Source organism: Equus caballus, chromosome 9, assembly GCF_041296265.1.
Source record: "Equus caballus isolate H_3958 breed thoroughbred chromosome 9, TB-T2T, whole genome shotgun sequence".
NCBI lineage: Eukaryota > Metazoa > Chordata > Mammalia > Perissodactyla > Equidae > Equus > Equus caballus.
Window position 1 is genome coordinate 58,541,542 of NC_091692.1, and position 22,643 is coordinate 58,564,184.

Below are 22,643 nucleotides of genomic sequence, written 5' to 3' on the forward strand. Positions count from 1 at the left end.
GCTCCATGATCACCTTTCTGCCTTCCCTTCAGATCTATTCCTAAACTCAGTTATGGCTCTCTCTCTCTGGTATAATCTCCCTCTCTACAGACAACAGGAAAAGCTTGATGTTTAAAAAATCATTTTTCCATAGAAGAACTTAAAGCCCCTACAATGTCCTTGTGAATTTTTGTTTTCCAACAGGACTTATTGTTGACAACAAAATTAATATATTTACATTTGGAACTTATTTCTCACAGTAATTTTGACAGTAATATTTTCCTGATTTGAGAAGCCCTATGATTTTTGTGTGCAGAGAATGCATTTTGTTGACTTGTCTAAGTGGATGCTAGGCTTATAATTTTCTAGATTTAATTTGAATATTTCTGGAGCTCAGGTTCCCCAAATGCAAATGAGTCTTCAGCAACCCATAGAGAAGATAAATTATTCTCCTTATTTGTCTCCTACTTGTTTCAAGTTAGTGATGATTTTCAGACCCAACAGTTCAAGGCTTTTGTCATTCCTTTTGCTATTTATCTGGATACTCTAGTGTTGTTCTGCTTCTCAATGTCTTAGGGTCCTACTGCTTATCTCCATCAGCCTAGAAAATGTCCTCCTTTGCATTGGTCCCAGCTCTCACTCCTACTGACAAAACACATTTACCCAACCAACTATCTAAAGGCCGTATTCTTGCTTTGTCTCTTAAAGTTGGATGGTTTTATATGGAATTTGAAGGTGCTAACATAGACCTCTAAGTAATAATAGATACAGTAGCTTTGCTCAATTACATTCTCTATGAGAGTTTCACCTAGAAAATGACGGAAGAAGGTAGAGGTTGCATGGGACTGGTCAGATCTTTCCATGAAGCTTATTGCTTGGGAAAGCAGTAGCCCAAAGTGGTTAAGAGTTTGGATTGGGCATCAGACAGTCTAGGTAAGAATCCTAGCTCTGTCATTTACTAGCTAGGTAGTATTGGGCAAGTGACTTAATTTCTGTACCTCTCAGTTTCATTATTTGTAAAAGGGGAAGACAATATTATTTGTTTTGCAGAATTAAATGAGGTAATGTTTCTAAAATTATATGAGACATTGTCTGGAAATGTCTTAGCACAGAGCCTGGTACAGTACTGAGCACCCAGTAAATCTTGGTAGTCTTTCCCTTGATCTTGCCCTGAATGTTGGCCATCTCTAAACTGGCACTGGCGATGCTGTAAATGCTTTTACCACTATGTCGTTGCTCTCCTCCAATTCTTTTCTTTATAGCTTTCTGCCTTAGCTTCCAGTTCTACTCATGAATCCAGTTCAAGTCCCTCTGGTGTAACCTCACTCTCCATCCAGAGCAATGATAACTTAATTTTTAAAAAATTAGTTTTCTTTAGATGAATTCAAAATGCCTACAATAGTAATGATGGTGATGGAAACAATGATTAGAATAATGTGGGAATGCTTACTCTCTTTGTCTTCTAGATTTTAAGTTCCATGAGTTCAAAGAGCATGACTGTCTTTTTCAGCCCTAAATCCCTCATTTCCCGGACTAGGAGTATTGTTGAATGAATGAGTCTGATATTTTGAGTTACGTTGATTGCGCCATTTCATCCTTCTGATTTCTGCACAGATAGTCCAAACAAGTATTTGTTGATTTGTGTGACCACTTCTTCTATCACAGAATTTTAGTTTTTTCTTTTATGGAATAGAATTTTTAAATGTATGCTTGTACATTCAAAGATGGACAGTGATGATGTGTTTTAGTAGGCGTTAAATGTGGAAATTAAATATAAATAAGTTAGAACATGACAGGAAAAATGTTCTTGAAATGTTAGTATCTACACAGGGAGAAAAAAATCTACTTAGTAGATTGATTTTAAGGTTTCAGGACAGGGGTCCTGGGAAAAGTTCTGAGAATGGAGGCATCACATTCCTTCCCACACTTAGCACATAACTCTGCATGGGTTTGGTTTCATTTCAAAAGTGGAGTGTTCACAGACTCAGAACACATCCCTGTAAGCTCAGCCCTAGGAGGGCAGCAGATAAACTCGGGGAGTTTTTCTAAGATGACAGTCCCCTGAGGTCTGAAGTAAATTTTTACAAGCCCCTATAAATACTTTTAACAGACTATATAAAATTTCTCCCTTCCCTTACAGCTTTTATATATAAGATGTGACATAAGGACCTGGAAAAGCAAAAGCTCCATAAGATCAGATAATCCGTTACGTTGGCCGTGTAAAGTTCATAAATTTTGAAGCATTGAAATTTCATGTAAACACCCCTGAGTTTGCTCTTTTTCTTTTTATCTGGAGAATACAAATGTGCCTCACACTTTCCATAATTGAGGAATGAAAATTTTTGAGATAAACAGCACTTCTCCTGGAAGGCCAAACACTTCTCTTAAGAAAATGCCGGTCCCATGTCCCTGTGGGTAGGGTTCAGTATTTGCAGAGTCATCAATTATAATATCCTAGATCCAGCAGACTCCAAGTGTTCCAGTCTATTTCTGTGTTCTCCACTTGCCCAAGTCCATCCTTATTTCCAGTCTTTATCCTCCCTTAGGCAAACGTAACTGATAAATGATTTAATGTTTAAAAATATCCTCTATCCAAAAGTTCTTTTTATATATCTAATGTATATCTGTCTTGTTGCAGCTTAAAACAATTTCCATTAGGTATGCCAGTCCATTCATCAGAGAATGTGTATAAGGTTCTTTGATTTACCAGGAGCTGTGTGAGGAAACCAAAAGCAGAAAGTACCTTAATCATGATTAATTGACAAATGGGTCGAACAGAAAATAACAGCTTTGAAGTTCAGAGGAAGGCGTAAGTAGAGTAGGAGGAATTGGAACCGGGTCCTGAAAGATGGTTGGGATATGGATAAGTCAAGAAAAATAGGAAGGGCAAACAGGTAAATGGTGTGAGGAAAAGCTCAGGAATGGGAAGAAAAGGAAGAGACCAATTTACCTGGAAACAAGGGTTTGGGAAGGGGAGTAGTTGGAAGCAAGTCTGGAGGGGCAGATTGGAACCAGTCGGCACGGGGCCCCGAATGCCATACTAATGAGAATGGACTCCATGCTATAGACCAGTGGCCTCCAAAGCCAAGCACTGTGTAGGACCATCATACTACAGGAAAATATTTTTATCTTAAAAAAGAAATACATTTTACTAATATTTATTACCTTATTATATTATATGTATATGCATTATATATATGTATTATATTGTATATTATATGTATATGTATTTATATTATATACACATATATTATTGTATATTGACAATATTGTGTATGTGTCATTTATACATAAATATACTTATGTGGTGATGTATGCTCAAAATTGTTTTACTGATAGAGATGCATGTTCAAAAAAGGTTGGAGACAAACTGCTGCTATGGACGACAAAGAGTGATTAAAGATTTTCATGCAGCCAGTGACATGTTCAAAGCAGTATTTCAAGAAGATGAATCTGGCAGCAGTTACACAGAAAGGCTTGGAGGAAGCAGTTAGCTGGCGATTGCAGCAATTCAAAGGTAGCCACAGTGGGAATGGAAAGAAGGGGGAAAGTAGCAGAGACATTTTGATGATCTTGTTCTTTTCATGGTGAGATTTTCCCTTAGGAAGAGAATTCATCAATCACTTTGGGAATTAAGACCGGAGCAATGCTCCAGAAGATGAGTTTTTGTCCAAAAACGATTGCAAGAAATGTATTGATACTACCAAATGTGTTGTGGCCTGAAAATCTAAACTAAAATAAAATCAGGGATAAAAATTATTGTCAAAAGCAAGTTTAGATAACCTCATAATTAATTTTATACACAAGAAAAATCTTTAAAAATGTAGATAACATCCTCTCCACTATAACCCTAAAATGGGAGCTCTTGAAAGAGTTAACAGAAGCAGCTTAATGATGGCTCCTGCTTTCTAAAGCAACTTATGCTTCATATCTGCTGTTTGGTGTTGAAAGGGGATCCCAGAAATTTCCTCAACTCGGTTGCTTGTTGGAGATGTATTATATGCTGATAATCCCTGATTCCAGTACAAACACATTTGTTCTTACTTACACAGCATGATCTTTACAAGATATAAAATTTAAAGATCCATATCTATGAATGTGAATTTGTAAGAGAAATTTCAGTATTTGTACTTGATTTACCATCATTTTCTTAAAAATTGTGCTATATGTTTAACTCTTCCCCATTTGATGTTTTTGCAAGGTAGAACTCTCAACAAAAGTGTGATTCAGAGTTCAAATCTATCAATAACCAGGCTTCTCAATTTCTGCGTGCAGATAAAAACACTCTAAATAACGATAGGGAAAAAGAAATAGTATGTTTTAAAATGTCAACTAGATCAGGCTTGTGATCCCTACATGATATGATATGAACATTATCTTAGAAATATATTGATGAAAGAATCCTACTATCAGGCAATTTAAATAAGAAAAATAAATTCGCATATTTTAACTCTAGTCAGGCATCAGATATAAACTTAACATTTGTCTCAATCAAGTTAAAAAAGACTAGAGATTGAGTGTGTATGTGTGTTTGTGTAATTATTTTGGCTGAAAATGAGTAGAATGTAGTGTAGAAAAACAGATATAAGATAATGACACACATCAAAACAAAGGAGATAAGAGCAAAAGTTCCACATTAAGTAGAAGTGAACATTCTCATACATTGCTGGTGGGAGTATAAATTGGCAATCTTTCTTTCGGGCCTTAATGACATGTTTCAAGAACCTTAAAAGTGTTTATACTTTTTAGACTCAGTATTTCTACTTTTAAGGACTTGTCCTAAGGATAAAATCAACAATAAGGGAATAGCTAAAAAAATTCAGAATCATTGACCATTGATTATGATAGATGAAGTCTATATGTGTCATGATTTCAAGTAGAAAACGTAATGTGAAACTATATATAAATGTCACTGTTTAAATATATGTATACAAATATATGCATACAAAAATTATAAGCAAATATAACAATAAACTTATAGGTCGTTTTTGTTTTCTAATTTTTTTGTTTTCCTTAGTTTTCAATTTTAAAAAGGATACATATTGTTTTTATAATCATAAAAAATATGAAAGTAAAAATTAAAAAGAATCGTCAGAGTTAAAATGCAAATAACCTATAATTTAATACAATTAGCTGATGGAAACATTTCTGTGACCATAATGTATTTCTTTAATGACTTGATCAACAAGAGTTGTTGATGTACTAAATTTTGACTATGTAGATCCATCTGCGCCACAAAAGTGGGTAAATGTAGTAGCAACTGAAGCAAATTTTGAAGTTGAAGCACATGTAATTATCTAGACTACTGAGGTGGTTTCACCTGTGTTATTTCGGCTTTGGTTTAACAAAAGAGCATATCTTACCAACTTTCTGAACTGAGGAGGCACTCATATGATTTAGATTAAATGAAAAGGCAGTAGCTTTTATTTATACTTACAGAAATATATTTATTCATTGTCAGTCAATAAACATTTATTCAGCGCTTGTTAAGTGTCAGGTAATGATCCAGGATTATGAAAAAGATAAATGAGTCTCATAATTAATGATCTAGTGGGGAGATCAACATTTCAGTGTGGTTGAAAATGAAAATAGCAGTGTGTTTGAAATTCTAGAGGAACATTGAGAAAGAAGTAGCCGACTTTGTGCTAGAGTTAGGGGAGCCTTCCCAGAAGGCAATATTAGAGAAATCCCAGAGATCCCAGAGAAAGTAATGTTAGAAATGGGCTTTGTTGAGTGAATAGGAGTTTGCCAGATGGAAAAGGTGAAGGAGCATTCTAGATAAGAAGAAGAGCATATACAAAAACTAAAAATCTGAGGTAGCATGGCATGTTCTGGGACTAGTAGGAAATGTGATACGGCTGGAGCTTAGGATGAGAGGCAGAAGCAGGAGAAGAGAATGGACAATTGGGTTAGAGCCAAAAATGGCCTTCACACACTGGTAGTCACAGTGATTCCTACTTCAGCAATGATTAACCGAGATTTTCCTGGCTAATAGAATCCTAATCATTATAATAAGGTAGGACTGTTCCCTTTGAATTATGTCATGACCTGTTCCACAAACACAGGTTATAAATATGATCACACCTCTTTAATCTCCTTTACAGTTAATCATCCAAGCCTCCACAGGCTTATTAGCAGGAAGTCTATTATCTCCTCTGAGGCCCCTCCTACTGCCTCTGGATTGTCCAAGAATCCTGGGACTTTACTCAGGCCAAATAAGTCAGTCCTCCTCTAGAAACCTGTAGCTGGATCTGCTGTGACTGCTGTTCTGTCTGGCTGCTGCATGGCATCGTTTGTACCCCTGAGTCACAGTGGTGCCCATTTTGGGCAACAAGGTCATGACTCCCTTTGTTTACGTTCCCATCCTCAGCTATTGTCCTCTACATTATAACCTTTGTGCCAGGGTGGCTGGATTTGGAGGAGCCTCTAGAGTTGGCCACAGGCTAGGCTGAAATTAGCCCTTCCCCTACCACCTTAGGCCACTGTGTTGAGCCCAGGTTAGTACCCCAGACTCCTCCCTTCATTAGGCCACTTTATTTCAGTAGTTTCCAGGACCTTCCCTGTCCTGGGACCTTAGTCGTTGTCACCCTGACCCAACAGGTCTCTCATCTCCAGCCCCCAATTTAAGGAAGCAGGGGTGAGGACACTGGGGCTCTCCTCCCAGAAGGCCCTGGGCTCCTTTTACACAGCCATTCGCCTCCTGCCCAGTGTCCATGTTGTTTCTCCATATGGCTTAAGAGGTAGCAGCTTACAAGATGGAGTTTAAAAAACAGTTTGCTGCCCTGCCCCAATGCCCCTAATCGTGCGTAATCGCTTTATGTTTACATAATTAAGAAAGATACCAACTGATTCTTCCAAAAACAAAAGATCTTCTTCAAAGTGATTTTTGTTCCTACTTATAAAGAGTAGTTGCAATTTATGTCACTGAAATAATTAATCTTTGTCTAACCATGCCTTCTATTTTAAAAACCAAAGATAATGTGCTATATATTATAGGAAAATTATGTAACTTGTCAAGGTGGAAATAGCTCTTGACCCCCCAAACCCAGGTGTTTAACCACTGTGCTTACTGCCTCTTCTCATTCAATTTATATGCTAATATGTCATTATTTATTCTGTAACTCAGATACTACACTTATATTAGTCAAGTTTAGTATAGGAATAGAAATCTCTAAGTGTAGGCATTCTTCCGAACTTTTGATGAAAGAGAGCTGGACAACAAGGGTATTTATGAACTTCTGTATTATGTGGAAAATTAGTATATTTACTGTAAGAGAAAGTTGTGCTTTCTCTGCAAAGTTAGGTCACAGAAGGGAGAACAGTACTTATACCTAGTTCTGGAGAGATTAAAACTGAGAAGTAAATGGGCATTTGGGTCAATACACATTGTTAACAAATAGCGTTCTTTAGAATTCATGATTTGGAAAAGCTATATACAAGGCTGGATTAATCTAAGTTTATTTTGTTTTGCCCCATTCTTGGTGCAAGTGTAGGACGGTCAACTGACCTTTTCAATTTAGTGATAGTCACCTCTCAGCCTTCTCATCTTTAAATTTGATAATAATGAGAAATAAAGTCCAACCAGATTGCTTTCACCTTTTCTCATCAGCACTATTTTCCCAGTAGCATTATTACTTTCCTCAATAAAATGAAAGTGAAATGCACGTATATCATATTTCATAAACAAAACAAAATTCTGGCACATTGTTAGTAGTTTATGTTCTTTCAGAGGGAAACTATGATGCTGTAAAATGTTTCTTGCGCTACCTGGAGTTGTTGATAGAAATTCCAGGAGGTCAAGAGATCTCTGGGCAGTTTCTATACATCCACAGGGGAAGTAATTGGCTACCTTCTGACAAACCTCAATGAGACCCGACTCATAGCCAGCTGAGACCAGGGTCCTCCCTCTCACTTGTAATTCTAAGACTTTCTTTCACAAGCTTGTCTTGGGTTAGTGCTGTCTGCCATTGAGCCTGGGCCAGAACTGTGAGCCAGGACTACTCCTGAGCTGTTCATTTCCCCAGTTCTACTACAAAATGAAATCCCTACGTTTGGCCTCACATCGCTTTGTTGTGTTGCTATCATTGTTATTGCTTTATTATTGTTGTTGTTGTTATTTTATATACTTAAAATTCTTAGCTTTTAAATCTAGTTTGGATTTGAGATACACAAATTCTATCATTTAAAAAAGATAAATATATATATCATTTTATCAGTTTTATTCAGTTTTCAGATTTATTAAACTGTTTCACTTTATTCAGAAACTAAAAATTCTGATTGGCCCCACCTGTAAAGTGAAGAGCCTGTTTCTATTTATTTGGATTTGGATATGCTCTGTGTTGGGAGGAGGGAGCATTTCCTCCTGAAAGAGGTTATGCATTCTTCTACAAGGAAGGTGAAATTTTTATTTTTCCCTTGGCTGGGTGTGCATTCTGTATAAACAAAGATGTTCCATGGTTCCTAGGGAAGAGGAATGAAGAATATACCTCTTTCCTAGTTCTCCCACAAGATGTCCCTCATGATTGTTGGCACGTACTGAAAAGCTATGAGGAATGATATAGAGAGAGGCTAAGAAACAATTGTTGAAAAAATCTACTGTGTGCACGGCACTGCGCTTGGTACATATTTGCCTTGTCTCATTTAATTTTCTTAACAATCCCATGAGGCAATTACCATTTTCCTTACTGTATAGATGAAGAAACTGAGGCTCAGAAAGATTAGGTCACTAACTTAAAGTCACAGAGCCTAAAGTGGCAGAGCAGAGAATCACACAATGCTTATTCAGATTCCACAGCCAAAGCCTTTCTGTGCCCCACACTACCAGTGTATGGACTTAAGTGGCCTGGGGGCCCAAACTCCACGCTAGGGTCACGTCTAGTCATTGAATAAAGTCCCATGCATTTCTCTTCGGTTCAGGGACACTCAGAATGTCAGAGTGGACAGAGAGTTTGGAGCTCAGGTATTGGCTCAAGCACTGGTTTCCTTCCCTCTTCTGTCAGCCCTTCACCTCGCATGCGGGGCGCATGCTGGTGTTCTGTTCTGACAGGTACGGTGCTTCTCAAGAGCTTGAAGGTGGCTCTGTTTGTCTGTTTAGGGCCAGCTCTGCACCAACAGCTATGCCTTAGCTTTTCTCACTTCAAACTCATTGCTTCTTTATTATCTCAATATAACATCATTGGCCATCTGGCTGATTTGAAATGTGGAGGAGATTAATCCTGCACAGTAATGATTTTCAAGTGGAACACTAAATCCATAGGGATATTCAGGGCATTTGCTTTTAAAAAATGTTTTTTTTCTAACCTGTGCTAACTGTCCCTTTATCCTTATTTAGAGAATTCCATCATTTTAATAATTTGGTACTCTTTTGCTGGTAGGTACAGAGATATGTAAAAAGAAGTGCATGCTTTTTACTTTTTTATTGATTTAAAAAAATGGAATTTTCATTTGCAGTACTTTATCCTTTATTTTTTCCTATGTTGCAGGTAAAATGTCATTTGATTTAAACTGACGTTAATAAGCACATTTCTTTTAGAGAAACCAAAGATTGTGATCTTTGGACATACTGATTAGATTTCTTCCTCTGTCAACAGTTTCAGTCTATGAACGTGAACAGGTGGTTTGACTCTGCAGCAGCAGTGGGAACTTCAGGATTCTTTGTCAGCAAGTGTTTGAATGCCTTTGGAAGAACTTCCTCTCTGAGTATTTAGATGCCTCTTCTCTCTAGGGGTAAAAGTGTGTGCTCTGTGCCTGGATATCTATTATGTAGCTCTATAGTTCACTTATTGAATATCTGTTACATACCAGGCACAGGGTTGTCTTACATACATCTCACTTAATCCTCACAACCACCCCATGAAATAGCATGGCATAGGCATATGATATTCTCTCCACTTTTCAGATAAGGAGGCTGAAGTTCAGGTAGATCAATTTCCCAGTGTGCCTAACGATAGCACGGCTCACCAGATCTGCCCGCATTTTTCAACTATAACAGCGTGCCTGGGAGTGAGCTAGCTGGAGAGTTTTAGGAGATGAGGTTGGGAAAGTGGTGGAGGACTTTGAATTTTATTCTAAGGGAGACACCAAGCTTTGGATTCATTTATTCATTTGGTGCCTATTTATTGGGCACCTAATGTGTACCAAATAGTGTAGGCACTGGGGGCATGACAGTGGATCAAAAAACATAAACCCCTGCCTTCCAGAAGCTTACATTCTGGCTACTGGAGGTTTTAAACAGAGAAATGACATGATCTAGTGTAAGCTTTACAGGGGTCCTTCTGGCTGTGGTGTGGAGCTTCATCTGCAGAGGGGTGAGGGTTGTGGCAGGGACACCAGTTAGGAGGCGACTATAGCAATCCATGCAAAAGAGGTCAGGGCTTGGATCCCAGTAGTAGCAGAGACGAGAAGCTGGATTTTATATAGACTTAGAAGAAAACATCAATGGGATTTGCGGAGCAATTGGATGTGGAAATTGCTTGTCCAGGCCTTAAGTAGAACTCCGATCAGCCTGCATCCTCAACCTGTGCTCTTTTAATTATGTTAAAATGCTCAAGCGTAAAGCGGCTTCACAACAGTATTCAATTTAGTGAAAAACAGCTCCTTTTAAGCTCCTTAGCACTAAGCTTATGAAAGGAGAATCCTAGTTGGTGCCCTGAGGAGGCAGGACAGAGCTCCATTTCCCAGGAGCGTTTATCATCCAGGCTGCAGTTGACTAGCCTGCTCCCTCGAAGGTCACATGCCTGGGTGGCAGCACTTGTGTGGTTATACATGAGATTTGTAGCATGTCTGTCTCAGAGCCACTCAAAGTCACCTTCCCTAAGGTGAGGCAAGAGGCTGGGTCCTCTTAATAAGATTTAAGCCCACCTTCACGTTTTTCTCCCTGTGTTATTTCTCTGAAACAACATTATGTGGTCCAAATCAGAACAGGTTTTAATTCTCGGTCACAAAGTGGGACATTTAGTGTATAGTGTTCCAATTTTTTTAAGTTTGGGCAACAACTTTCTTGTAGTTAACTTTTACTGAGCAGACATAGGCACTCAAAAATGGTTTTAGATATGCCAGATCCACCAGTAACTTTAATAACCTCAAGATCCAAATTTGTGTTTCCCAAGTCAATGAAATTGTCACCAAGCTGTTTGTGCAGTAGGTGAATAAAATGTCATCCTCATTCAATTAATTTTCCTTGACCTTAAGTGAATGACCTTATATTTTCAAGTAGGAGAGGAAAATGACCATGGGTGAACATAAATATTGCATCTGCTTCACAGCCATTACATTACTGAGGATACCATGGGTGGCTTTCTAAACTTGTGGACTTAGACTAACAAGCAATCTCCTACATGCCTTATCTTGAAGTAGAGTCAAATGACTGAGTTTCAATTAATCATTGGAATGCCCCATGATCTGCCTAGAGTCCTCCTAACTGTATCTTCATATGGGATCTAATGTCCCCGCAAACTTGGCCATCCATTGGGTCCTGCTGGGCACGTTGTCCAGTTAAGGATATGATTAGAGGCTCTCATTTCCTTGCCTGCGGACAGCATTTGCACAACCCTTTTTTCCATTAATCTGCCCTGGAGATCAGTCCTGAGGGTGCTGCTTTGCTGTGTCAGCCACACTCTGAATCAGGTAGCCATACCAGCAAGAGATGAATATGCATGCCTCTGATTCCCTCCTGCCTCCAGAATGCAGATGAGGAGCCTTGCCATTTTTTTAAAATTTAAAATCATCTGGAGAAGCGCTTATTTTATTTTATTATTTTTCCCAGGGCTACGTCCGAAGAGGACTCTGCGTTTGGTGCTCTGGACTGCCGAAGAACAAGGTGGAATTGGTGCCTTCCAGTATTATCAGTTACACAAAGTAAGAAAGCAGTCATGGATTGCTGGGCATTTGCACGTGTAATATCAATGTAAATCTACTAAAAGCGTTGGTGCTTTTGGTTTAAAGATTCCCTGTATTGTCCTGAAGACTCTCAACAGTACTTTGTGGTAGGCTGACCCCAGCAAACACCCCTTGCAAAAGCCTTCTTTTCAAGTCCTATAAAGAAGAATGCACTGGTTAACAGAGGGTGCTGGGGTGTGGAGCTGAGGGTTCTTCTATTTCTACGTCAGTCTGTGGCCTTAGAAAAATCCCAACTGCTATGTTGCCATTTTCTTAAAGTCTCTCTAGTTCTGCTACACTGGTGGATGCCAGAGAAATAGTAATAGGTAAACATTCCTTCTCCCCATGGAGCCTACTGTCATACTTTGATGCCCTAAATCTTCCTGGGAACACTAGTATTTGACAGCCAAGTCCTGAGGCCTGGAGTCAGCCAGGATCATTGATAATGACAGTGGGAAAGGCAGCAGCAGAGGTCTTAGACCTGGGAATGTGGAGGACAGCTTAGTTTGACACTGAGTATAATAAGGCAAAAGTGAAGCTTGAAGCAAGAAGGTAATAGTGGAAGATCATGATTAGAAATAAAAGACCACATTTAAGGTGAGGGACAGGGAGATTAATATCAAGAACAACCTTTGAGAGAAGGCAAAGTCTACAAGCTCAGAAATACTCTGAATTAACTCAAATGTTAGTTCAAAGAGGAATTCCCAAATCAATGGGCAGGCTGCTGAGCAATGATGGTTCGGCAGAGGAGCAGGGTCTGGTCTGCTTCTGCTGCTGCTGCTGCTGGATTGTTTTTCATGCATCCAGATTAGAAGGAACAGATTTTGCAAACTTAAATTATCAAATCAGAGAGAGGTTTATTTATTTCCGAATTGTGTTTATATCCTTTTCGATCATTTTACAGAGTCAGTGTCTATGACCCTATTTCAGTTAGTTAAAGCTTAAGAGAGGTGAGTTCAGGGTCATGAATTTGGTCACTGAATATGGTTATTTACTGTACAAAGGAAAACCATGCCTATGCCCAACTCTTTCACCACTTCAGTTCTTCTGTCCCAAGTGACCCTAGGGAATAAGATAATTACAGATAAGTGTCCTTTGGTTGATGGGTCAGTGATACCTTTTATATGTTGTGGTGGACAAAAACATTAAATGAGATTTATTCTAGATCAGCAACAATCAATTGATATTTCTGACCACCTATTATGTTTCATGCACTATATTAGGCATTAGGTTTAGTGTCATTAAAACAATTCACCCTGACCTTACTGAGATTGCGATCTAAAGAAGGACACTGACTACTGAACTTCAATTATAATATAACATGGGAAGTGTTCTGATAAGGAATAAAGTATTGATGGCAGAGACAGGAAACTCACCTAACCGGGCCTTGGGAAGCGGTTGGGATAGGCTAAATGGAAGAAATGACATCTAAGTGGAGACCTGAAGACTGAGCAGAAGTAAGCTAAGGTAAAAAAGTTGTCAGGGAGGAGGTCAGAATTGGGTAGCAGGAACTGTATGTGCAAAGGCTGTAGGTAAAGAGAGCACAGCCCACTGGAGAAGCTGAAAGGAATCCAGAGTGACTGGTGCATAGAATGCAAAATGCATAGAGGGGAGGTCAACAGCCTGAACAAGAATGTATGAATCATGTTCAGGAGTTCTCACTTTATCCTGAGGCAGGAAGGGTAACTAAATTATTTTTAAGGAGAGCCTTTTAGATTCTATACATCTTGAACTCAGTAAAAAAGAGAATACTTAAAGAACTGTTTTAAAGTGTGTTTAGTGTCAATAATATACTCTACTCCAAGAAAAAAAAATTGGATTTAAACTGCAATGGATCTGGCTTAAAATGTCCTCAACCACTGAAATTCTTTAGATCTATACAAAGGTTTATTTCTCTGTAAGATTTTGAATTTGACTGTCTACTAAAATACATGGACGAAATCAGAATGACTTGATTTTAAACTTCTAAAGATGGGCAGGGATATATACATCTCTGATGTACATGTAAAGGACATGCAACCACATTAACAGAGTTGCTTTATCTGGACAATATCCATGTTGTCTTTATATAAATGTGTCTATATATTGGTGGTTGGTGTGATTTTCATTTTAAGAGACGGAAAGAAGAAATTCCAGAAAGGGGAACTTAGGTGTTTTGTTTTAGGATAGCTCTTTATCTCACCTTTAAAAAGACAGTCTATGTGTTTTATATGCTACAGCAAATTTCAAAGGACTTATTCTGTGTTCTTATGATTAACATATGGATAGAAGCATTGTCAAGAACATAATCATTTCTGGGGTGGTTGAGTTTAACTTTACATAAATATGATAAGCAAGTCACAAGCCAGGGAGGACAAATCTGATTGTCTTCAAACTTCTCTTATAGCATCATTTCATGCCAGAAAATGGTCAATGTCCAGTTCACTCCAGTCACAACAGAGAGATCCTCTGTTCTAAATAAGATTATGATAGCTGCTGAAACAAATTAGCCCTAAAATTTTAGTGGCTTAACATAATGGAAATTTATTTCTTGCTCACTTAACATCCAGTTTAAGGAGGGCTCGGCTCGAAATAGTTATTCAGGGATCCAGGCTGATAGACTCTTCAACAGCATGGCTTTTAATATTGCCTTGAGCATCAATCTTCAGCTGACAGTCAGGGGAAGAGGGGCAGGTTTTCAGGGACAGTTCTGGAAGTGGACATGGAGTGGCAGAGAGTTTATGTTCGCTTCACTGACGTCTGAAAGGACCTTCTTCCCCCATTAATCATGGTTACCTCTAAGAGAAAACTAGGATTAGGTGGATATAGTGAGTTGTATAACTGAATTGTTTTAACTTTCATGAAGTAAAAATGTTAGTTATATAGTGAAAGGAAATAAGTAAAAAAAGCAGGGGCATCAGTAAACATTTACTAGACAAAAGTTTTTATTTTATTTGAAAGAGAATGCTATATCTTATAAACCACGAACGGCAGGCAAAGGACTATATCCTTCCTCCTCCAACGAATACTCACCAAAACACTTGAAGTACAATTAGAGACTAGTTACCACCTCTGAGCTTTTCAGGCCTTGTGTTTTGCCTTCTCCCTTCAAATAAGAAACTAAATATACTACTGGCCGCCAGGAGAACTGGTTCTAGTCTTCGTTCTGCCAATATGAGACATCAACAATGAAGTCCCTCAGCCTCTCAGAGACTCACTTTTCTCATCTCATCTTACTAAAACTTATCTCCCCTTCTCAACCCTTGCAATGCGGAGAGAATCCCAGGTTATAATTATGCTTTGCTCTATTGAGAACACAAATTGTGATTTTATTTACACTTGAAATGTAATGTACAATTAAGCATGCCATTCTAAGTTGTAGTATCATCTGTGAGAAAACCAAGGCAATATTATCTTCAGCGGTACAACCGGAGATCAGTAAACTATTACTGAAACTACAATAGACACTCCAGCCTGAAAGAAGTTCAATCTAGCATCCCTGTCACACTTGCTCCTTCTTCTCTATTCATTATTTCTATTAATGACAGCATCATCCTCCCCATCGCCAGGTATCAAAATGTCATGACATCTTTTCCTTCTTCCTCTTCTTTGTGCCCCACATCTAATCAACAGTAAAGCACTACTGAGTCTACAGTCTATCACTTTAGATGCATCCTCCATTTCCATGCTCTCTGTATTTTCTTGAGGTCAAGCTTTCCATTATACCCACCATATCAAGTTAATCTTCCTGAAGCCTAGCTCTAATCAAGTAAGCCCTCTGCTCCCAAACCTTCAGTTGTTCCCTAGTGCTAATAGAATCCAGTCCAAACTCCTTAGCTTCTTGGCCCTTGTGGTCCTCCATGCCTGGTTTCCTCCCCACCCTCTCCTCTGTGTCCTCTAGTCTGGCAAAAATGAGCAATTCTTTCACATCCCACACTGATTTTTCTTTGTATCTTTAATCATACAGTTCCTTTTCCTTACATTCCCTTCCTTCCCATCTCTGCATGTTCTTCAAGGATGAGCTCAAATGCTTTATTTTCCATAGAACATTCTCTGACTAAATCTCTAACCCCTGATTGAATATAATCTCCCTATCCTTGAAACTAATATAACACCTTATCTAGAAATTTCTAAAGATGTGAAATACTTTCTAATCTATAGGAAGGAAAGAAGGAAGGGAGGGAGGGAGTCAGGATGAAAGGAAGGAGAGAAGGAGAGAGGAAAAAAACAAAAGAAGTCAGTCTTTAGCCATAGGACCTTGCATTCTACTTAAAAATTAACTTTAAACTCACACATAAGAAATTTAGTATAAGAAACAATATATAATGAGGTTCTAAGGTATTTACGAAAAGTATCTTACTCTCGTGAAGGACTCTGACAGTGTGCAGAGTGGTGTAAAGGCTTAATACATTAAATGTAAAGGGGTTAGAAAAGAGAGAAATGGCTATAAGAAATAGTCATGAGGAAGGCTCAGGACACAATTCTTGAGGAGTAAGTGGATTTGACTGGGTAATCAGGAGGGGAGAAAAGGGAAAGTTATTTCTCTTCATACTAAGGATAACTGAGTTCTGAGGTATGCCTTTGGCATCAGTATGGATGATGTCAAACAGGAACAGAACTTTTATTGGGGAGCACCTGTTTTGGTGATTGTAAAAATATAATATTTGCACTTTTAAAATAACTCTGCTAGCATTTTTATGGTGCCATTGTGGTTATCAGGGATCAGTAAGTTATGGCCTGTGGGCCAAATCCAGCCTTCCACTTGTTTATGAACAGACCTCGAGCTAAGAATGTTTTGTATACTTTTAAATGATTTGTGATAGAGACTCTGTCTGGCCTGCAAAACCTAAAATATTAAATATCTGACCCTTCACAGAAAAAGTTTGCTGATCCTTAATTTATATGATAAAATCATAAAATATTTTCACATTGTTATTTCTATACAATAACTTCTTTATGGCCTTATATGACCTAAATGATAATTTTATAAAATTTTTTGGAGCCAATTAGATATTTTGCAGGAAGATATTATTGTAATATTATAAATGCACATGTACTATCCTTTTTTCTATGTATTCTTATTTGGTAGCGTTTAATAGTAAAGTTGGGTATACTTACATAGTATCAGTTATGGAGAAAAACAATATGTAGAAGATTATTATTCCTTCTTTTTGTTGCTCTGAAGATATCCTTTCTTCCTCCTCATAGAATCTTTTCAATAATGAAAGTTCTATAAAGGCTATTTTAATGGAAACATATAGCTAAACTCTTGTGAGAATGAAATTAACATTAACATTCATTATCCTTTTCTTAGTAAATACATCTTTGTTTACAATTTACTTTTATTAATACATTCGCAGAAAAATAGAAGATTAAAGTGATTTAAAATTATATCTTAATACTTATTGCCAAACTAATTTTCCAAAATTGTATTCTGATTAATAGCTACCTTTACTTCATAATTATGCTTTCTTATAATATGTGTTAAATTATTATAATAATTGCTTGCATTACTAAATTATTATAAAATAGGTAAGGCTAATTGTGGTTTGTGTATAAATTTTGAAACTCATGTGCAACTTTATTGTTAATGTCTAAAACACTCTTTCCAAGAAAAGAAACTTTGTCTCAAAAAGGTCTATAAGCATTTTGGCAGCAGTTACTAGGTAAAAGAATTCAAACAGGAAATATTGAGTTTTTCACTATATTTTGGAGTCAAGTAGAATAGAAATCATTCCTTGGGTCCATCCAGCATACCTGTAACAATTCATAGCAGAAAGTCCCATAAAGGATGTGTATGTATTTTTCTCTTATTAAAAAATTGCCATTTCACATATTTTGCTAAGTTGTAAAATTTTCTCTCCTGGTTTTAAAGTTCTTTTCACTCTCTCTCTTCACATTAGCACATGAACTTGAGAATTATTTCTATTGTTTGCGCTTTATGTTTATTGATTTTTCTAGAAGTAACACAAATTTTATGCTAACAGTGTTTTATTGAGGTAGAACTAGCATCCAGTAATAAAAGGCACAGATCTTAAGAATACAGCTCAATATATTAGGCAAATGTATACCCCTGTGTAACCATCACTGAGATCAAGATGTAGAGCATTCCTGTCACCCTGGGAAGTTTCTCTTTCAGATCAACCTCTGACTCCACCAAAGGTAACTCTTATGCTGATTTTTATCAGCACAGTTTGGTTATGCCTATTCTTGATTTTCATCTGAATGGAATCTTACAGCATGTGAATTCTTGAATCTGGCTTCTTGCACTAAACAGAATGGTTTTGTGATTCATCCATGTTGTTGCGTTAACAGTAGTTTGTCCCTTTCTATGGCGGAGTAGTTTTCTATTATATGAATATACCACACCTTCTTCATCCATTCTCCTACTGATAGACATTTGGGTTGTTTTTAGTTTTAGCTGTTATAAAAAGGCTGTTACAAGCATTTTTGTACAAATCTTTTGGTGGATACATGCATTTCTTTCCTTTTCTAGGAGTAGAATTGCTGGGTGATGTGAAAGGTGTATGTCTAACTTTGTTAGAAACTGCCAAACAGGTGGAAGGCTGTACCATTTGACATTCTCACCGGCAACATATGAGAGTCCTAATTGCTCCCCATCCTTCTCAATATGTTGTATTGTTAGATTTTTTATCTCTGGCAATTCTCGTGGGCATAGTATTTTTATATTTTTCAAGGTACAGTTCTGAAGAGTTCCAAGAAAAGTTCCACCTCCACTTCTAATGATCACCATTCTTTGTCCCTCTCCTGCTTCCTTGCCTTAAGACTACCACCTTCATTCTGTGTTCTGCCTAGTGATTTAAAGGAGATTGAAGGCCTTTTTACCCTGCATGAGGTTTATGGTGCTGTTAATGGTTGCAGTGACCTTATTTCAACTTGGAGGAACACCTTGGGAGAGCAGGACACAGAAATGCCATCTTACTTATACCCACAGCTGACTCCCTGGAGCAGACTTCACATGGAAGCCAGGGGCTGTTGGAACTCAGCTGGCACTAAAAAGTGATCTGAGGCAAGAATATTCCTGAAAAGGGTTTGGAGAGGGAGATTTCTGTTATGCCCAGAAAATAGGTTATTCTAAAAGAAAGGAAAAGATGGCAGAAAATGCCTTTGTCTTGTTCTTTATTGATGACATTATTATTTTTTAAAAATATGAACTTTATTGGTTGAATTGAGCTTGCATTCTCTAAGAAGGAAATTTGACCACTAGAGAAGGATATTATTGTGCTCTAGTGATTTTTAAGAGTTTACTTATAGGAGTGGAATTTAACTTTGGAATTAAAACTACTATAGATTATTTTATTGAATTTTTCAAATCAGTGAATAAAATGAGTGTTGTCCAGATGCCATTTGCCTAATCTGCTTTTCATGGGAACAATGTTACTTTCTTATCTGCTCTTAGAAGGAGAGCAAGATGACATTTCTCATGTCCTGAAATGTACAAAGTAAGAAAAAATACCGTGGAACAGTTTTAACTGGATTGATGGCATTTTTAAATTTTTTCCTTTTTAAGCAAAAATATGATCTGGCATAATTATAGTGAGTAAGGTAATCTGGCCTGGAGAAAGCCTCATTACCCAAGGTAATCAAATAAAATAGATTGATATGTTCTATTCTGGCATGAAAAATATTTTAACCTTTTCCTGATTTATTGCACAAACTGCTGGCAATTGAATTACAGGGATTATGAACACTCCTGTGTTCTGGTAGCCATTAATAAGGTCAATATTTTAAATAGGCTTTATTAAATGAGGGATGGGATGTATGATCACTCTAAGTACATCAGTTTATCCTAACTCTAGCCAACTCTAAAACAGAAAAAGTTAGAAAATGAATATGTATCATATTTGTCAGAATTTCTTGTGTTGCCATGCTGAGGGACAAACTTTTCTCCTTACTTATATAAATATACAAAAATCCTATTCTTTCAGTAGTGAACTTCTTGCCAACTTCCCAACCCACGTTAGGTCATGTTTCACTCCAAAATAAAGGACTATGTTAGAAATGTTTGTGAGACTTCTTCATGTTATCTAGGCAAATAAGTTTCTTAGGCATTTTTATTTCATCAACCTCACTGCCTCTATATAATGTTAATATAGCTAAAGTGACACTGCTAGAGTGAGAATAGTTTTGTACTCATCTGCAGCTCTGGTTATAAAAATAATAGACCTGATGTGCTCATTCAGCATAATTGTGTCTGGACCGTGTCTCCAGAGTGGCTTTCTTACACTGTTAATATTCCGTGCAGTATAGACGTACTAATCAGAGGTTATTGTCTCAATCATTACTGCTGGGCTTTTAGGCATTCTGTGTTTCTCTTTCAATGCCTCGATATTTGCATTAGCCTGTCAAGCACATTACAAAATTGGTTTAAATTTCATTTATCTCAGTGTGTTTTTGGTCTAGAACCCCGTGTAGTTTCAACATTCACATAACTTCTACAGCACACCTGGGAGGTCTTTAGGATCTTATTAGAATTTGTGGATTTTATTTAAAAAAAAAAAAAGGAAAGGCTGTTCTTCTGCGTTCTCCTGTGTAGAATTCCATTATGACTATGGGACTTCAGAATCTTCGTGTGTATGGTATTTATATATAGATGTATGTCAGCCTGGACAGAGATATCAGAATATTCCCTTTAATATTAGGACAATCACATTATGCCACCTTGCAAATGAACATTAGTAGGCTATGACTCACCTCTTTCCTTTATCTCTCTTTAGAAGCGGTCCTTCTTAAGTAGTTTTTATTATTTTTTTCCATGTAAGAGAAAAGAAATAGTTTAAAATAAAAAGACTGGCTGTGACAACCAGAATGGAATCTTTCCGTGTTCCTAGGATGGCAAGACCTTGCCTACAGTTGTGAGGCAATAGCTAACTCATAATGTCTTATGATTTCAGGTCATAGTGAAGTTTGGCTTGAGTGTCAGTTGCAGCCCAATGCATGTAAAGAATAATCTTCCAACTTCTCTGCTACTGTTAGTAACCCAGATAAGGCGACTGCCTTTCAAGGTTGGTTCTGGGAACACTGTGCCAAAACACTGAGGGAAATTATTGTGACTAGCATCTTATTCATTTATTCTCCATTCCTGAAACCACGAAAAAGGACTTTAATTTGTATCCAGCCTGATTTACTAGCTTACTAGAGGTTGCCTACTAGGCACAAGTATTTTCTGCCTCAGTGCTTCCCTATGCTAACCAGGTTGTGATCTGACCCAGAAGGACCCGTAGCATATTTAGTGCACGAAGTTTCTAAGGAAATCAGGTTGGCTCACCAGGATACACAAATCTGAACCGAGGTGTCATGCCTTAGGCTCACCAGTGACCTTTATGGGTCAGATCCTTTGTGACTGAATTGTCCCATCACATGCACTTTGGCCTTACTAAGTTACAGAGTCAGCAAATGACTTTTGAATCACCAGAACTATTTTAATTTGCCTGAGACTGTCTTCTTCCCTCTGTCTTCTAAAGTAGAGATTGGCAAACTTTTTTAAAAAGTAGTAAATAGTAAGAATTTTGGACTTTCAGGCCATATAGTTTCTCTACTCAACTCTGTCATTGTAGTGCAAAAGTAATCATAGACAATATTAGACAAATGACCATGGCTGTTTTCTAATAAAACCTTATTTAAAAGAAGGAGGAGGAGGAGGTATAGATGGAGGAGGAGGAGAAGAAGATGAGGAGGAGGGAGGAGAGGGAGGAGAAGAAAGTGGTCAGATCTGGCACAATGGCCATAGCTTCCTGACTCCCGTTTTAAACCTTATTGGGAAGAAGTTTAGAGAACTCTCTTCCGAAGCCTTTTCCAGCCTCACAGTCACATGTTTTGGTGGAAGAGGTTTGTAGCACATAGTGGAATTCAACATTTAGAGCGTCTCGTATCTAACATTTAGCTGTGTCTTGGTAGGCTTTAATATGAGTGTTATTTGTAAGCTCAGCATTCAAGAAGTTGTAGTTGTGTTTCCCCTTAGATATTTGGCCAGCAGAACACACCATCACCAGGTCAGTCTTTTGCCTTAGTTATAGCCCAATGAGCCACACAACAGGTAAAGTAACCTGGTTGGAGGAAGGGGTTAACATACTTTCCCAGTATTTCTTAAAGCAAGAACACTATCCTTTATTAAGATAACTAAACGAAATAATATTCAAAAATGTATTTTAAAGGGCATCTTTTTTAAAAGTCTATACATATGGAAAGGTCTTGTAAAGAAATGAACACTCCAGTACATCTTGGCAACTTTCCTACTAATCCCTTAACAATTGTAATTCACCGTTTAACCATACACTAGGTTTAGCCATAGATTTGCCTACAGTTATTTCTTTTTTAAACCTGAACTGTTGTCTGAGAGAGAGGCTTTTCCCAGGAGACCCCAAGCATATCATGTTTTTTCATAATCAGTAGCCCTTCTGGAAGTTTCTCCCCTACCTCTGGCTGCTGTGGTTTTTGTGTACTTTCGCTAGACTCATACACAACCATCAAAGAATAGTCTGCTGAAGATGACTTGAGGAATGAATGGGAAGAATAAAACAGGCAGGGTTGCCAGCAAGGGCAATGCTAGAAAGCAGCTGGTGTTGGTGAGTTCACTTTGAGCAACAGTGTCCAGAAGCCACAGTAGGCAGTACTGAAACTATGTTACTTTCAGGGCTGAAAATCAAACAGGGACCTGAGAAGCCGAGGCGTGGGACACAGTTGTGAGTACAACTTGAGTACTTTTCATAGTCCTTTGCCCTTCTTTCTCGGCCATTCCTATAAGTATTAATCTAAGTCCTGTGTTGTCTTAAAGGTGCCCCTTGTCT

General features: G+C 37.7%; 1 protein-coding gene and 1 long non-coding RNA gene across 5 annotated transcripts in view; one reads left to right on the plus strand and one right to left on the minus strand.

Moving 5' to 3' along the window:
• Positions 1-22,643, plus strand: part of CPQ (carboxypeptidase Q) — a 462,573-nt gene that overhangs the window by 348,815 nt on the left and 91,115 nt on the right. For all 4 annotated transcript variants that reach the window (XM_001490623.6, XM_070222379.1, XM_070222380.1 and 1 more), the window contains one exon: positions 11,744-11,835. In XM_001490623.6, coding sequence (XP_001490673.1) covers positions 11,744-11,835 — 92 coding nt within the window. The remainder of the gene's footprint in view (positions 1-11,743; positions 11,836-22,643) is intronic.
• On the minus strand, positions 14,354-21,056 carry LOC138915604 (uncharacterized). Its single transcript, XR_011421634.1, has 3 exons — positions 20,551-21,056; positions 16,954-17,074; positions 14,354-14,633 (listed from the first exon to the last, which is right to left on the minus strand). It is a non-coding gene; the product is annotated as an uncharacterized lncRNA (long non-coding RNA).